The 17888-nt window shown below is 53.1% G+C and overlaps 4 protein-coding genes across 4 annotated transcripts; 1 reads left to right on the top strand and 3 right to left on the bottom strand.

Moving 5' to 3' along the window:
* Positions 1-4459: 4459 nt before the first annotated feature.
* On the top strand, positions 4460-5710 carry J4E90_001058 (uncharacterized protein; the record flags this gene model as incomplete). Its single annotated transcript, XM_051430649.1, has 1 exon — positions 4460-5710. The coding sequence occupies one exon, from the start codon at positions 4460-4462 to the stop codon at positions 5708-5710; it is 1251 nt and encodes a 416-aa protein (XP_051296136.1).
* A 7703-nt stretch (positions 5711-13413) lies between these two features.
* On the bottom strand, positions 13414-14286 carry J4E90_001057 (uncharacterized protein; the record flags this gene model as incomplete). Its single annotated transcript, XM_051430648.1, has 1 exon — positions 13414-14286. The coding sequence occupies one exon, from the start codon at positions 14284-14286 to the stop codon at positions 13414-13416; it is 873 nt and encodes a 290-aa protein (XP_051296135.1).
* A 361-nt stretch (positions 14287-14647) lies between these two features.
* Positions 14648-15190, bottom strand: J4E90_001056 (uncharacterized protein; the record flags this gene model as incomplete). Its single annotated transcript, XM_051430647.1, has 1 exon — positions 14648-15190. One exon carries the CDS (start codon positions 15188-15190, stop codon positions 14648-14650), a length of 543 nt encoding a protein of 180 aa, XP_051296134.1.
* Positions 15191-15551: 361 nt separating this feature from the next.
* Positions 15552-16752, bottom strand: J4E90_001055 (uncharacterized protein; the record flags this gene model as incomplete). The annotated part of the gene is made up of 2 exons (XM_051430646.1): positions 15552-15776; positions 15829-16752. The coding sequence occupies 2 exons, from the start codon at positions 16750-16752 to the stop codon at positions 15552-15554; spliced, it is 1149 nt and encodes a 382-aa protein (XP_051296133.1).
* Between the last annotated feature and the right edge of the window lie 1136 nt (positions 16753-17888).

Here is a 17888-nt window from a genome sequence, read left to right as displayed (position 1 = left end):
CAGCAGATCAATACAGCACTGTACATATCATGATGTCTCCTCCAAGCTCGACATGATGATTGACGACGTGAATGTTACACAACGTCACCAGCATCAAGCTGCGCGACAGGCTGGCAGACTGAGCATTTTTCTAGATGCCGTGAGACCACTGGCTCAGATCTGCCGGAAAATTGGCACGGATATAAATCGTGTTTGTGATTTCAACATGCCGCAAGGACAGAGATTGCAGATGAAACCCGGCCTCATGGAGTGACGTGATGTGAACATCAAGGCTGGCGCATAAACTCGTGGAGCTGACTAGACCATATTAAGGCAACTGGAGCATATAATGTAGACGCGGAGATTGCTCAGAGCATGCTTAAGCGCGGGAAAGGCTCATTGATGAAGTCAAAGCCATCGTCAGGTCAAAAAGCGCTGACAAGCTGGAAGCCATCCTCAGTGACGCGTCAAACACCAGTAGCCGGTGTCACGACCATCGCAGCCTCATCAAAACAAGTGACGGGGCTTACCAAGCGAGCGGGGGACTCAGAAGGGGCACGAGCTCAATGTTTGTGCCCGCTCTGGCCAGTCCTTCACCCCCACGAGACTGGCCATAGAATCTTCTGCCCCACTATACCCGCAGATACCACTTGACCATATAATACATCTAATGGATCTACATTTCACCATCCGGGGCAAGGATGTGTACTTTGTACCGTAGTTAGGCCCACCATCACTAGGATGGTGCAGGTAGATAGTTGCTTCTTCTGTTTACCTACAAGACTTCCGCTAACATATCCAGGTTTTCCACACGACAGTGTCCAGGCACTATAAAGTTATGAATACAGGTTTTTTTGCTAATTCGATTCTCTAGAGTAGCAAACTGGTTGAGACAAACTGTTCTTTTTGGTTCTGTCTTTTCCCTGACAAAGTGCGGCGGGGGTGCGGAGATTGGCTAGGTGACAGTGCGGAGAATGACGCGTTCCCCATCATAACATTGGCTCGATCTGCTCGTATACCGCCCAAACGAGCACTTGGAAGTTCTACTGCGGCTTTTAGGCAGTCTCGTGGTGTTTGTCTGAGTCTTGTACCAGCGTTTTTGCTCGGTGACACCATCCCCCGAAGTTGCACTTCACTGCCTTTGCTGCGCATAACTCCGCGTCTGCTCAGTCAGAACGCTTACCAGATGCCCTTTACTCTATTCTTACAACGATATCTGTGGCCTGCAGCATCTCCCCTACATTCATCCGTCCTGCTGCTGGAAAGCGCCGACAAAGAGCTCCCAGCTGTTCGCTGGCGACAGTAATCGGCATTAACCAGATGTGATCGCGACGAGCGCGTTGTGTCTTTTCAGCGTCGACTTTTGCTTCATTCACATTCCTAGAATGCAGACTATCTGCTCCAGCATTGCTAGCTTTGTGACGCGACGTAGCCCAGCGGACATCTTGCAACTCCTGCCCTGACCTGCCTTCCCTTTTGGGATCGCATAATAATTCCCTTCGCAATGAGACTTGTTTGAGAAGTATGAGAGCATCGTATCAGTACTGCGAGCCGAGGAGAGTGTTGGCTGTCAGCACTGTCTCCTTCTGCGCATACACGAAGGCAGGCACGGAGCAACGTAAAGATATGAATGCAGGCAGCGCTGTATCTGCGCTCCTGGACTGCACCAATATGTAACTGTTGAGCTGGCGATGCTCTTTGATAGCGCTTTTGACCTCCTCAAAGCCTGCACGTTCGACGATTCAGATGAACGCTTACGGCGCCCCTGAAGTGACTCTTGACGTGAAGTCTCTATTCATGTGCTATCAATATTGGACCAGGATTCAGTAATGCGAGCGCAGAGATAGTCGTTGGTGCGTTTGTCAGTCCGGCGGAGGAGCGTCGGGGGGCTAGCGCGAGACCAAAACACCAGGCTCGATATCTCTGCTTCACCACTGATGAGCGCCGCCCACCCCGCCCTCACCCTGTCTTCAAAGCTCCTCTCCTTCTCGAGCTCCTCATCTCCAAAAGCCTCCTCATCAATACCTTCCCCGTCGTACCCGCACACGACAAGCAAATCCAAGCCAACATGAACATCCACCAAGCGCGGCAGCCAGACCCGAGCTTCGCTCGTACAACAGCGCTCATGGTCAACATATTCTCCATGACCACAGAAGCGGTCGATCCGCACAAGCTTCTGAGCGCGAGGGAAGTGGGCGGTCAGCTACATCTGCGCTTCCGCCTCAAATGGGATATCAGTCCCGGAATTCTCGCTCGAGAGCGAAGGTCCGTGACAGACGAGAGCTTCAAGGCATTCAAGTCGCACAACTACTGCGTCTTTGCGTGCAAGCTCCTAGCGGGTCTTTTGGCTTGGCTAGTCGAGGGTGAGTGGTATTTCGATTGTTTACAAGAGATTCTCACCGCTAACAAACTATGACGCAGAACTACGCCTTCCAATCGATGTCGAAGAGGTGGAGATACACGGGGTTTACGAGATCAAACCCGTCGTCTGTATCGAGAGCTCGACCGGCAGGAGAAGGCGGGTCGCCAACGTACACACGGTGTTCAAAATCACCTCCCCCAACGACGATGGAGAGGGCGTCTACATCGACCCCTCAGCGCCCCAGTACCTACGACCCGCGGGCGTATACCCCGTCAGAGGATACCCTGCATACCCGGACGAGGAAGTGAAAGTGCCGATAGAGTTCTTCTCCTTGGGATACAATTACTCCCAACACCTCAACAGCGTTCACGAGAACGAAGCCAGTTCGTCACGTTCCCGCGCCCTGCGCATAGAATTCCGAACCGAAGCGATCGTGCGAACGGTCAACAATCGGGTATACCAGAAGATGACTGGCTGCGCATGGAAGGACGTCATCAGGGGAGGTGATGACGACAAGTGGGGTGCTTTGGAGCATGATATCCTGAGCTCCGTCAAGGCGGATCTCGACGTCCTGGTGAACTACCTCGACAACAAGTACATCCCGGGCAATCTCGACAGGAACACACACTGGAAAGCCCTGGCTAAATCCTGCATGGGTACCGGCCATGCAAAGGTCATGGAGTCTTTGGAGCGAGCGTCGAGACTCGAGGTGACGCGGCACGAACTTTCTTAGGTAGTTTCTTTGCGCGCGGGCAAAGGCCAATATAATCATTACACCGCAACCCATTGACCCGTGCTTACAATCACCATTGATGGGTTCCACAAGCTCATACGAGTCCAAGTATCCTCTAAATTATTTTGCGTGATTCCAGCTACGCAATGTTGAGATGTCTTTCTGGCTGAATTTCAGCCTTGGCGTACCCGACGATTGAACATATGCACGCCAACACAGCGGTTCTCGTATAATATTCACGCGGTACACTGTAATCATGTAGATGGAACAGCTTCTGAGGCTGACGATGAGCTTCCGCAGCATGAAACCCGGCAGGTATTGTCCTCTGCAGAGTACAGATTGCCTACGTACAAGCCGGCAAGCAACTGATAGGACAGCTAGCCAAGGACTATGTGTCTTCTCTATCCCCAACAAGCTTTAGCAGCATCCCGGACCCTTTGCGTCGCTAGCCCACGTACGTAGTTCTCTCGATCGCTAGTCGCCATGCCCTCCAACTTAGCCCATTCGAGGCTCTGCAGCATCTGGCGCAAGCTGATCCCGATTTTGTGCCAATATCCCTGGCAAAACTCTTTGTGGTCTTCTAGACTCATATCTCTGTGGTACAAGTCGAGTTTGTATTGCCCATCATGGGTGTAATCATGCCAAAACTTGTCGCCGTTTATAATCGCGTTTGTTACTGGCCACCCCAATTGCTCTGCTGTGCCATCGAAGATGATCTCGGATTCGTCTTGCTTGCGGATAAGAAGGACCGAATGGGGCATCGAGGTCTTTTCGTTGCGGATGTGGAGGACTTGGGTCGGCCTTGGATTCTCGATTACAGCATACTCGACGTTGGCGTCGTATGCTGTAGGGATAATGTTAATTACTGGGGCCCGGCGACGAAGCTACGATCAGGGAGTTTACAATGTAGTCGCGTCTCGACCGCCTCGTAGAAGATCGTGCAAAAGGTGTCGCACAGGTTCAGCTTCTTGTAAGATATCTCGAGCGCTTCTGAGGTCCCTACGGGCACTTGACCGTGGCTCTGGCGATCGAGTGTCACCTGTATATGGTTGTCGCCAAAGTCGCTGACGCCGAAAGAAGTGACAGAGAATGGGCGAAATGTGGCCACGGCGGCGTTGAATGCGATGAGGAAGAGTTTAAGAACCTCCTCGATCGTGAGTCTGGCTGTTGAAGGTGCGCTGGAGGAGGACATTGTCGGCGTTGATCAGGGATCGGTTCTGTGCGGACAAGTCGTCGGCGGTGACAGTGACTGGAGTGAGAAAGTGAGACAGCTGGACCCTTCTTTTCGCTCCGCTCGTGCACCGTCTCCTCTGAACGACATTTTGGACACAAACCCCGCTATCCCCTTCCCAAATCGCGCGATATCTCTCACCTCCGCGACACCCATGACACTTTCCGGCCGCCGTCAAACTATGCGCTCTCGCACACTCGAAACGGACCCCGAACCGCAGGACGCAATGGCAGACCATCCAGGGGCTCCTGTCTGCTTCGAAGATGGCACATACCGCAGCGTCCGCACTCACGTCCAGGAGAGGGCGGAGCGGGATCTGTACCGCGTCGACCGCATCGTCAACCGCCTGTTTCTCGAATTCAGCGACACGACGAACCGCCTGTCGGTCATGTATGAGGTTGCCGACGAGAGCGGAAGTTCACTCTGCATAGGGGTGCGCAATATCGAAGGCCATCCAGGCGAGGTATCAGTACTGAAGAACCAATCCTTTTCCCTCAAGGCAAGGCATGCCTATCTGTCACACAACAAGTGTGTCCTTGTTCTAGAGGCCTTCGCCCCGACAGTGGCTTTCTTCACCGAAGGTCTGTGTCCGCCATTACACCCAGCGAGACCCAAACTAAGGCTAATCTCTTCAGGTCTTACCCCCTCGATAGAAGTACACGAAGCCCATATCGATCACGTCGAGCCTGACCAAGAGGTAGAGGTCGCCTACTGGCAGGAGGAAGGCTCGGAAACGGCTATGCTCAGGCTACCCGTCGCCGCTTGGCACTCCATGTTCAGGATCACACCGACCGACGAACACAACCTCTGTCGCCCAGAGAAGCCAGCCCGGTTGAACGGTACCGGAACGTACCTTGACCCCACAGCGGCTCAGTACGGTCGTGACCAGGGGCTCAGGGACGCAGGTGTCTATCATACCCTTAGCCCGGAATCCAAGACACTATCCTTCACGAGCCTCGGCTACCATTACTACGAATGTCAATCGGAGGAGGAGGAGGACGTTGGACGTACACCGGTTCGTGCTCTAGAAATGGAGGCATATATTCGAACACTGGACAACACAATACACAAGGTCGTCGAGGAAGTCGGGGGGCGCGCAGAGCTCTTCGACATGTCGCCTACAAACTTTGAAGCCATATTGGAGCTAATGGCCACTCAAGCTCGGTCAGATCTTCTCAAAGTTGCTGGAGACCTGTATTTCCTCGACCATATTCCCCCTCCAGACACAGAAGAGGGAAGCTCTTGGGATATCAACAGGTATCAGGCGGTGGCTGATCAATGCATGGGCGTAGGCCACAGGAGGTTCCTGCGAGCCTTGAGAGATCGAGTCCCTCGTTCGTGGAAGTGTGAGGACGACTTCTCAGGTTGTGTTGACGTGGTCGAAGGCAAGGCCAGCGAAGGATGACGGCCTCGCAGCCGGTAAAATGGCTCAGTTGAAATATGTCAGGACATGGAAATTGATCCCAGATTCTTGAAACCTGCATCTTTTCATGCAATAGACTCAATTGACATGTCCTTTACTCACAGTTTTCGAGCTTCTCGCCGCTGTGATGAGGTTTGGTGAAGTGGTCTTGGCGTGGTACTAACGCCACATCGGTCAATTTGGCCCCACCATGATCTCGTGGAATCTTAACCTCCAGACATGATGTAAAAATCGCACAGTCCAGTACTAGCAGATCGCGTCGCGTGATCCAAGACTGTGCATCCAAAAAATGATGCTCTCGCGGAGTTTCGCGGCTGAAAGGGGACATTAAGCCCTTGACCGACCCCAGCCGTCCGAAGTCGTCAAGTCCTTCGAACGACCTGTCTTCTCGCGATGTACACAACATACTCCTATTAATTTATTGCCAGCTGCCGCCATTGCGATACTTGCCAGGGTCGTCATCGAATATAGCTGCTCGACTGCATCACGTTTTGTCTACTGCATGCGGCACGTCGTCTGTGCCACTGGTGGTGCCAACGACCTCAACAGTCTTCTCGCTGGCGTTCTGCAAGACTTTCCGTGCCGCATGCTTACTATGTCTCTGTCGAGAATCTCTGATACGAGATCTAGAATACGCCAAATCGCTCATGTGCAATTAAGCTACGGCACCAGGCGGCACGGAACGTGTGTATCAATGCAGCCAGTCGCGCTCAATTAGCCCTCGCGAGCAAAAAACAAGAAACCCGATCTAATGTCGAGCATGCGCGGATTCGAACACGGGAGCAAAGAGTTCGGTGCCCCCAATGGGGGCACCTACATCTCTCCTAGGCCACGAGTTAGTGGAATAACGACGAATATTTGCAAATATATAGCCAACAAAGTCGGGAGAGACCTGTCCAACATAGTTCGCTGGCACGAATTCGTGGAGTCCCGTTTACGGGCGCTTCCAGGAACAAAAATGAGGTGAACCGCAATGTCCGCAAAGCCAGTGACACGCGGTGAAAACATTCGTCTGCGCACAACAGAAACCGCGGAGCCGAGGTGAAGGGGCGGGCAAAAAGCGAGCCCTTTAACTCATTGTTTGTCTCCAAGAAGAGTCGAACGCGGGAGCAAAAAAACGAGATATGGATGCGGAAACAACAAAAGGTTCGGTGCCCGCGGCACCTACATCCTTTCCTGTGACCACTAGTCAGTGGAATAACGACGATTTACTTTATTTATATATCCAACGGACCTTAGTTGGTTCGTGTGCCTTGTAGATTTTGGATTTGTGGCTTCACTGTTGGTGGGCGGGCGATTGGGCGGGCGCAGGACATCGCGCTCCTTCACCCAGCAGGGTCAACTGCGAGTCGATCGCTCGACTCTCGTTCTCCAGCATCCGACAAGAAGGTAATGTTACGGGTGTTGGCTAGACGTCTTCCAACCCATGACCGAGTATAAGACAACGCACTTTATGGCTTCGGCGAGGCTTGTACATACTTCCAGTCGAATGTGCGGTATGTACGAGCAAGAGACTTATTAGCCCTTATGATTGTGTCCTTTTCGTGACTTCCTTTGACTTCGTGCAGATGGCATCTGATCGACTGCGATCTCTGGACTTTGTAGTGCCATCCACCAGCTTCTAGTCTGTTCAACAACAGGATCACAGAGCCGATATTAAATACCGTTTCTGAGCAATGCTCATCCTGATGCAGAATGTATAACATGGTTGCAGACATGCGTCCATCCTCCATGAATGAATCCCGACTCAGGGGTTAATACGCAGCCAACGAGACTGGTACTGCCAGATAATGACATCAGAACTCTGTGCTGGGATGTAAGGAGATTCAACAGCATATCATGATCACACGTGCATGTCTCAAGCTTGACTTGCTCCGGTGACCGCAGCCTTCTAGACTTAGCGGCACATGCGGTCGGTGCAATCTTTACTTGCAGGCTGAGTGCAGCCTTGTCAACGTGTTACGGATGTCGACTTGGCCAGCCACGATTATTGATGCGTTGCGGTCATCATCCGGTCTGAGACAAGGGATAGCCTTTAGCAAGCGCACTGAGACGTCCCCCGATGTAGACTTTGGTATGATTCCAGCTGTGCTGCAGTGCCGAGCGTCTCTGTGCCTAGCGAGGGCAGACATAGGCGCTGTGCGCAGTCGGTCGATTTGATGTTCGCAACTTGAGGCGAGGGCGTTGGGGCCTCAGCTCTATGTCCGCAACTTCATCGACAATTCCGCCACCACCCCCGCAACCAACACCACGACGCAAACCACATCACCCCGAAACGACGAAATGAGCATCCGAATGGCTTGCGACGACGTCGTGATGAGTCTTGGAGAATCCAGGATAGCGGAAACTGCACCTGAGGGCGCTCTGCCGACGAAGGGCATGCGGTGCGAAGCAACTTTCCCGTCTGCGCTCCAGCGCTCGCGCAAGGGAAGCACCGATACATGAACCACCTTTCATCGCAGCACTGTAAGTTCATCTCCTCCTGGGTGTGTTACTTGTTGCCTCCTGCGGAGGTGGCGGATCGAGAGAGAACCGTTCAGTCGCGGCTTTGACGCCTCCTGGTCGGCGGCGGGGTAGATCTCAACAGACCCATTGTGCTGCTAGACAACTGACATCTTCTTTCTTTAGAGGCAGCGACAGAGATGGGCCGCATCAACTCAGTCTGCCAATCCAGGCCATCGCTGGCCTGCCGCTGCGGCTGGTTCACGTCTGCATCACCTCCGCGGCACCGCACCCTCAACACCGAACACACTCGCACCAACACCACGAACACGAGGAACGACTCGACGCACATCGCTCTCCGATAGGCGGTCTTGACGGCTGTCGCCCTGTCGGCAAGTGGCTATACATACGCACACACCGGCAGGCGACGGTAGCGGCGGAGGCGGCGCCTCTGGAGAATGCTGCGGCCGTCGCGACTGGCAAAGTCGGACAGCTCACAAGCTCCTTATCCTTGCGAAGTAGCGTGGCACCCCAGGAGGTCTCGATCTTGTCTGTTGTCGCAGTGCGCAGCGTAAAGCCGCTGGCTCCCAGAAAGGACAAAGGAGGCAACAGACTACAGTTTCTGCGACATAGCGACTGGAGCGACAGCAGGCAAAGAGATCCCTCTTGCCTTAGTAACAGCAGGCCGCCGATGACTGAGACTGTTCGCATTGGAAGCCGTTGCGTCGCGAACGCCGACCTGCGTCCGCAGCTGAGCTCCCCGCAGAGAAAGACGGAGCCACAAGTACCCTTGCGACAGGAGAACAGGCGATCGGTCCGGATGCGTCGGGATAAGGAACACCATGCTCAAGGCAGCCTGCATGTTTGCTCAAGCTGGTCTCAACATGGTATGAAGTTCTGTGCCCGCCTCACGCAGCGCCGTTATCTTGAATACACACTGACAGGTAGCTAGGGGCTTCCTCCGCTGACGACCGCATTATAACGTTGTCTCCTTCGCAGGCATACAACTTTGGACGCGCCGCCCTTCGCATACGAACGAACGTCGATCGCTTGCCTCAGCCGCCTCTCACGTACAAGGAGGATTCCAGACACGTCTCTGGCGTACGGATATGCAAGGGTACAACAAAACATGACAGACTCGGCAGCAGTCAAGAGCGTCGTGCGGAACCCACGTTGCGAATGGGAAAGCTTTTGGTGCGATTTGGCGGGTGGACGCATAGCAGATCATCCTCCGTAAGGTTCAGCTGGCCGGTCTTCAGTGGCAATGGCGGATGGACACGATAGGCAGCCTTGGAAGGAAGCACTGAAGACGCCTCATCTCATTGCCGTGTCAGACGGGGGCAAGACAATAAGACGGCGACCAGACTGGGTACGAGACACACCTGGCCAAGCTTGAATGCGGTGCCGTAATGGCGGCCATGGGATTAGTCCTGCTCTAGGCTCCTTGCAGCAACGCAACCAGCTGCGAAGACGGGGCTAAGGCGGCACAGTGTCGGCGACTGGTCAAATGTGTCGCAGTCTTCATCCGGGATGGAATTTTCTCGAAACGCTCCTCGCGCTCTGCGACCAAACCGCTACCAACTCCCTGCTCTTCTCGAACCGCAGTCCGGGTCTTTTATGTCGGAGAAAGGAACAGCGGTTGCTTGCCTGATAGCCTGCGAGACGCGAGATGAAATGACGATGAATGGACCATCTGGCAAGAGATCTGACAAGCAAGCCTGAGTCGCCGCAAAGAGCCTGAGGCATACCGAAGACTAGACAGGAACAGAAAAAAGAGATAGGAAGATGTGACCAATGACGCTGGATGTTGAAGAAGATGAGGATCCTTGAGAAAGAGATGGAAAGAGGTTTGACGCGCATGTGGCAATGTCGGAAGCTACCATGGCGGGGCCGGCCGTCTTCATCCGGCGCGGCCAGCGCTGCTGACGAACACGAAAAGGAGCTGAGCAGCAATACTTGCAGCCCCCAGCTCGATGCGATGATCAGATGCCGTGGCATCGTCGGGCAGTATGCAGAGATGTCTTTGTTATCTCAAGACAGAGTATGACGTCGCTGACGTGCGACTTCTCAAAGCCTCCTCAGGTACAGGCTACCGCGCCATGGGCATCTTGGGTGATCTGGCACCGGTCATCGCTATCGTCGGTTAGGGCACCATCCTATGGTACCTGGCACGTATTGTTCGACTAGAAGTCAACGAGCCCTTAGCACGACCAACTCATCACAAGAGTAGTTCGGCATATTCGCTGTCGTATCATCACTCGAGACTTGCAGAAATCTCGTTCACAGCCAGGCCGCGTTACCATGTCTGCTACCTCGTTGGCGACGGCGACACGCTCTACACTCTGTGCACTGAACGCAATACTCACGAGCTCCTAATGCCTCTGCGGCAGAATCGCCGTACATGGCGATGCGAGTGGCCTCCAAGATGCCAACGGGGATATTAGGGCGACACCATCAAACCTGGGGCAGCTACGCCTGACTCGCTGTCGATCATTACTCGCAAGGCTGCGTGAACCCAATCTCAAAGCCGGTACGCGTCTGTACTACGCCTTCCCAGAGAGCAGGTTGGACCTCGATTGACTTGGATCATAGTCGTCGACTGAGTCTCCGGAAGCGCCGATTATTAGTCCGAGCAGCTAAAGTCCACGTTCGCCTGGGGTACGGCTCGTACTTCGTTGAGGTTTCTAGTCGTGGAATGCGTCCTTGTCCGCATTTCTACAACGCGATAGTGACAATGTCTCTCAGACTCCTGGGCTGAAGAGGAGTGAAATCGGGTGTGGAGAGCGAGCCATGATGGATCGAGGATACCGTTGTCGTGGAGCTCAGTTCAAACACATCGACCTACTACGGGCAGAACCCTCTCCTCCCTTGAACTTCTCGATGTCACTCACACCACTCAACACTTCCAAAGAGATGCATAGGCCCGTATCTCCTAGACTGAAGCGCGCAGAAGCTTGACTTTTGCATTGTGCGACGATGCTTGACAGCTCTAGAACGGCTACGTGTCGCCTGCAGTGGAAGTGGAGGGTGTGGGCAACGAAGAGACGGACGAGGTAGGAGAGGCACGAAATCGAACGATCTATCACCTATCTCCCGGCTTTCAATTCAACCGCAAGCGGTGGATATCGAAGAGGCACAGAGAAGGAGACGTCGGCCTCGAAGCCGTGAGCCTGTAGCAAAATGATGGTGTCTGAGGATTGCATGTCAGCAATGACGTTGCATAGGACACCGTCGTCTGTTCCAAACAGATTTCGGAGCAAGACATGCCGCTGGTCGGACTGCCGAACACATGGCTTGCGGGAGTTTGAACCTGCCTCCGTACTCCCTTGTCAAGCATCTTCTCGGAGATGGACCGGAGAGCAGTACGCACCACCATGTGCGTCGGCCAGCTGCCGCCGTCTGTCAACTCAACCACACAGGCCGGGACGCACGCCACTAACCTCTTTCCATCCTGGTTCATATATGCGTATGTACTCCGTGTCCATATTGTATGAGGAGAAGCTGACGCAACTTAGGTAGCCGAACTGGGTGGGAGGCGAAGAGAGATTGTAAGATATAAGATGGAGGTTGAAGCGGTGGCGATACGAGATGGGGAGGAAGGTAAGAGACCATTGAGAGACATGATTGACTCTGTGCTGACCCGGAGGTAGGTGGACGTTGCGATATCGAGGCGGAGACAAGGTGACGGGTGTGCGAGCCCGGCGGCTCACAATGCTTCGTGGGAAGCCCGGCTGCGTGGTGGATGTAGCGAGCGGCAATCGATTGTTTGCCGAATTCTCTCAGTCCGATGCACTGTGCCCAAAGTTTCCAGCGCCCGGTATGCGTTCTAACTTCATACAGGTATGCTAATCGTCGTGTAGGAGGCCGCGAGTGAGGCGGGGTAGGAGCCGCAGGATGCTCGCCGGCGGAGGATCAAGGAGCCGCGCCATCGTCGCCTGACAACGCACGTCGACAGCGCAAGGCCATCCGAGGGAAGCTCGACGAGCTCGAGGGCCTCTTCGGTATCTTGTTGGTCTCTCTCGCGATCGTGGACGGGGCGGTCCATGGCGTGGATTCGGCGGCTTCGGTCAAGCTCTCGGTCGTGTCCTATGCTACGGCGGCACGTTAGGAGCGAGCGGAGCTGCTCTGCCGTAAGAGGAGGAATGTGTCATCACCAGAAGCCAGTCCGAGACTATAGCCTCGATGTGTTGGGGTGATTGGGTTGGGGTAGTCTGTGGGCTTGAGGAAGGGGCCGAGAATTGAAGCAACCAACTTCATTCGGTCCTTGCGCTGGAGGTGCCTTCCCCGAGCAGCCCAGCAACACCACCACCGCCCTCACAGAGCTGCATGAGGCACCCCCAAAGCTGCGTCTTACCCATACGACCCTCCTCAGCTGTATTGGATCCACGTCATCAGCGCAGAGACGGCCTGTTTGCCAGATGCAGATTGGGAAACCTCCGCAGGGCTAAAGAAAGCCCGGGGCCGACGACATCCCTAGCAGCGGTGACGGGACTTCACGAGCGCCTACGACAGGCATGCATACTCAACAGGATCTCGCCAGACACGTCTTACATCTCCCAATACAGAGTGGCGCCTTCTCCGTCTATGCGCATCCCCGTAGCACAGAGGCTAGGAGCTGCTGCTACAGCTGACGGCAACCTTGGATCTCGCGACCGGAGCGGAACGAATCACAACAATAGCCGCTGCGCCTCCGGATCTTTGTGGTACTCGAAGTTCCTCGACAAGTCGACATCGGCCGCATCTTGCAAGCGGATCGAGTACTCGCGGCGAAGAACGGAGGTGCCCGTGAAAGATGATCGTCGAGGCAACGATGGCTTCTCACCGAAACCTCGCATTACCCGTCCCGTCACAATATATTCATATCGATTACTCAACGCTCATGCTCACAACTCCGCCCGCTCATAGCGCCCCTGATGTATGTGCGAGTAATCTGAGAAACAGCATACCGGGGTAGAGACAGGCCTCACAGAATAGCTGCGAAGTCAGGCGGATGCAAATACATGACACAAAGTCTGGACGGCGACGACGCTGATCACAGACTTGGACTCGATACTGGAAAGCTTCAAGAGCTCTTATCCGCTACGTACGTATGAAACCCGATACCTGCGGAACCGTTCGCGATTATAAAGATGCCAGCTTGATCATTCTACTACCTACTTGGACATGGCTGACATGAAGGGTGTCTGTGGTATCAACACTAAAGTTTCTCAGAGTTAGCCGGAGCCAGTCGATTCTTTCCTTGTCTACTTTGAAGTCGCATCGAATCGCTGCACTTCCATTGTGTATTCAGGTGTCTTTACCAGTCTCTCCACGTCTTGCTCAGTAGTCCCTGCGGTGTCGAGTACCTTGCTCAGTTTCTGAAGTGCCACATCATCTCTCAAGCGCTGCTTCAAACCTTTGGTTTTCTCGCGACAGAACTCCCACAGCCCTTGTAATAGCTCTTCGTCCCATGAATACTGCAGGCGATTACATTCCTTGTACACCTCGTCTGCAGTCGTCACATCGTGGGCCTGAAAGGTGGATAATTTCCAACACTCCGGAACGGCTTCTTGGTCCATTGTCATGCTCGAGACCAATTGGAAGACATTCTTTGCTTCCTTGGGCTTGCTGTAGGACAAAATCCCGCTGAAGTCGACTAGTGTTACACAAGGCCATGCATCGTTGCCGTTGTTGCTAAGCATGACATTACCACCCGCACCAAGATCGGTGTGGGTTAGCTTGTTCGCTCGCAGATGCTCTTGGACGCGGATAAGCTCTGAAAGAACGTGGAGTATAACAGTAGGTGACATTCCGTCCTGAAAGTCATCCCTCCTTAGTAGTTGTTCGATACTGCAACCTGGTATGTATGCCATACAGTGCCATTCAGGATGTTCGATGGGCTGGTAGTCATACACTGCGGCTATAAGGTGGTCTTCTTTGCTCTGCATACCTTTCAGCTGTATGAGCAGTTCTTTGGAGACGGAAGTAGTCTTGTCGTCAATCAAAAGCTTCAGGGCTATACACGAGTCCAGCTTTTGTTCACCAGATTTGGGAACTGCAAGAACTGCAATGCCGTCCATACCTCCACCCAAAAATTTGAGGGTTTTGTATTTGATGTCGGCACTGTAAGGAATCATGGTTTGGTAGGAAGATGAAGCAGACATTCTGTAACGTAGATACTGACGCTTGAAAAGAGGGAGTACGGATTACATATAGGTTAGTGGGAAGCAAACGGACATTCCGCACTGGTCATCTGGACTTCAGCAAACACATTGTAGACTTCTCCATCACACAAATGGGCAGCGGTAATGACCTCGCAGCACATCAGCCGACATGATTGAGCAACTTCATAACGTCTGTGACAAGCTTGAAGTATACCGCGCTCGGGTTTCATGCTTCCATTGCTATCCATGCATACCAATGTCTTCTGCAGCCGCCACTAATCTACAGACTTCCGTCAACAATGACGTCTATGTCACCGTCCTCCACCACCTCCATCTACTCCTCATCCGCACCCTTTCCATTCCAAAGCGCCTCCCTGACATCCGCCGATCTCCCCTTGTCGTATAGCTCCTTCGCCGAGCAATCCGCCAGATTCCTCCACCTCCTCTTGAGGTCTTTCCACGACAGTTGTCCCTGTGGGTCGTAACCCGCAACGAACGAGTACAATCTGTCTCCATCCCTCAAACTCCTTCCCTTGCTATCCTTGAGCTTCTCTCCTTTCTTGGTGGTGCGGAACTCGTCTGGGATGCGTGATTCGCAGTTTGTGAGATATTGAAGCAGATTCATGATCTGCTTGACAACGGCTTGCTCGTCCCACACAGCAACATCCTCGAGGTGCACAATCTGTACTTGAGGCAACTCCTGCTCCATTGTAGGTGATAGGAGGATGTTGGTTGCGCTGAGATCTGCGTGGCAGATGTTGTTCGGTTCGAGGTCCATGTTGTGTGTGTTGATGAGGTCCGCGAAGATCTTGCAGACGAGGAAGGGTGGCAGGCCGTCGGGAAAGAGAGCGTCCTTGAGGCATTGGAGGCATGTCATTATATGAGCTTGATGTGGGTATCGGTGTCGAGAACGGAGATGATTTGGGTATTGGTATCGAGGGAAGAGATACTGTAGACTCGATAGTAAGGTACGGAAAGGTCAAGAGTCTGTTGACAAGAAACGCGATGGCCTGTGAGTGTGTGCGTGTGCCGGCTAGCTTTTGATAGGCGAGCTTTACGCGGTGACTGCGCGGCTCATTTAAGCTCATCAAGACTTCATCAGTGAACGTGAAAATTGTGACGAATCAGGAACTAAGGATGGGTATGAGAGACAGAGATGAATGAAGCAAGGGCATGCATTTGCTACACTATATCGACCGTAGAAGTCGCCGATGAAGGATTTGAACACTCAAGTATACTCAAGCCTTCTTGTCCTTTGAAGAAATCACGCCAGTCAGCTGGATAGCGTCATCCACCAAATTGTTGAGCTGATCAAATTCGCCTGCGAGCCATCTATCCAGCAAAACCTGGTCTTCACTGACAAACGTAGGGCGCTCTGCCGGTAGAACTTTAGTGCATTCTTTGAGATCGTTGATGTTGTTGACGCCAAGAAGAGACAAACGTGTGTAGGCTTTAGCGTAGTCCTGCATGAATGTGTTAGCTAGGTCTTTTTCTCGGGTATCTGGCGAGTCATACCGCATTCCATTGAGGCTGAGCAGTACCTCGAACGCTAAACTGCGCCCAAGAAGCGCTCGTCCTTGAGTCCTTGCTCAAGTTGATGTCGCTTTGGAACTTGATGATGCGAACAGGCGTGTTAGGGTTTGTCGTCTGTGGGTAGAAGGCCATGTCCCAGACACCAGGAGTAGAGTCTTGTGGGTCGCCGTCGCGGCTAGTGTCGACGAAGTGTTGCTGCGATGTAGTGTGCGCTCCGACCAACGCGACTAGATCGTGTGCATCGATAGTCTTGTCTTGGAAAAGCTTGATGAGCTTATCCGCAGAATCCTTCTCTCCAGGGAGAAGACCAGTAGGCCCAGCTTTGCTGTTGTCTTTACGCCCAACGAACGTTCTGACCCTGGGTCCAAGTGGACACACAACAGTGGCGACGTTGGCACCAAACTGGATGATGTCCGCCATGCTCATTCCGTATTGGTTGTATTTGGTGTACCACTTCTTCGTTTGGTCGGCAATTGCCGAAAGACCGTTGTTATCTGTACGCGACATCTCGTCGCTGAGGAGAATACTGCCGTCTGCACCGCCATAACTGCTGCTCTTAGACCATACGCCTGCGTCATGGAAGCCTAGACGAACAGCTTGGCGAGCAAACTTGCTGCAGCGACCGGAAGTACCGTTGAACTTGGCCGTCATCTCGTACGCGAGCCACTTCCAATGACAGCACATGTCGGCTTTGCAGGCGGCACTGCCGATGTTGCCGGCAGGGATGGAGCTATCAATGGTAGCAGACTCCGCAGACTTCTGGTCGAGGATGATCGCTTTGATGTCCTTGCCGATGGCAGTGAGCTTGGAGTCTGCGAGTGTCTTTAGGTCGCCGATGAGTTCCTTTGATGCTTGTCGCTTTTCACGGGCAGCGAGATGGCGCATCTCTGCCATGGTATCGCCCATCCCTGGGTGAGCTTCAGTGAGGGGCATGCATGCCAGGAGAGCATAGCTGAAGTAAGAGAAGGCTTTCATCTTGCTTGATGATGATGATGCAACAATTATGGAGTGACAAAGTGGACAACTTGATATGAGTGAAATGATCGTGCGTGGGTTCGGACTCTTATAGACTTCCTCTTAGTAACCCTAAGGAGTACATCTCGCTTCAGTGATACTTTAGATTGAGACATGATTGCTACCTACCGTCCAGAATGCCAGTATTCGGGTGCAGATGGATACGACCGCTGCTTACCCTGCATATACTGTCATACCATATGGCATTCACCTCGCTGATCAAAAGCTTCCGACCCCGTCTTCATCGTATCATATCCGGGTGTAAAGTCGAAAGACCATCTGGAAGGCCGAGATTCCAGAAAGGAAGGAGCTGACAGCCAAGAGGTAAGATCGGAGGCTAGATGATTGGTTAAGACCGAGCAAGGTGGTGAGAAAGACGTGCCTGGCTACCGGGTACGCGAACACGGGAGGCGAAGATTGGTTTGGAATGCTGCCGTAATACGTGAAGTATATTGCACGTGCAGCTGAACGCAGAGCTGGAATCATCTCGTGTAGTAGTTAGGCTATGCAGGGGCTGAAACTGATACTTATTCTCGCGGATACTTCTGTGAAACACATATCAATTACACAGGATCAAAGGTCATCAGCTTCGGTATACTGCCGTGTTGTGTAGATCACAGTACGCTCTTACTTCTGAACAGCTTTCCTGCTTTTGTCAATAGCAATGAACACGCGGGATATTAGACGGCGGCCGAAAGGACCGGCAAGTCCAGACGCAGGCAATATACCGAGCTCGTATAGGGAACAGTCGAATGGACTCCAGGTAATACGACTATTCTTAGAAGCTGCCAGTGTGTCGGTCCCAGGTTGCAGGCTGTAGATCCTGCGACCGCAATATCAACCCGTCGATGGTGGAACCGAGATACATTAGTGCTTCAGCCTCACAATCAAAGTAGATCTGGGCATATGCTCCCAGGACCACAGGCGACTGTATTCGACGCACCGCGAACGGCACTACAGAGTAGAACGAGAAGAGGCGTCGAGCGAGAACGGATTTTAGAGCGACCAGGTAGTGATGCGTGTGGCAG

Source organism: Alternaria incomplexa (genome assembly GCF_024043165.1).
Source record: "Alternaria incomplexa strain BMP 0042 chromosome Unknown scaffold_1, whole genome shotgun sequence".
NCBI lineage: Eukaryota > Fungi > Ascomycota > Dothideomycetes > Pleosporales > Pleosporaceae > Alternaria > Alternaria incomplexa.
Note: the sequence above shows the minus strand (reverse complement) of the source record. Positions and strands in the feature narration are given on the sequence as shown.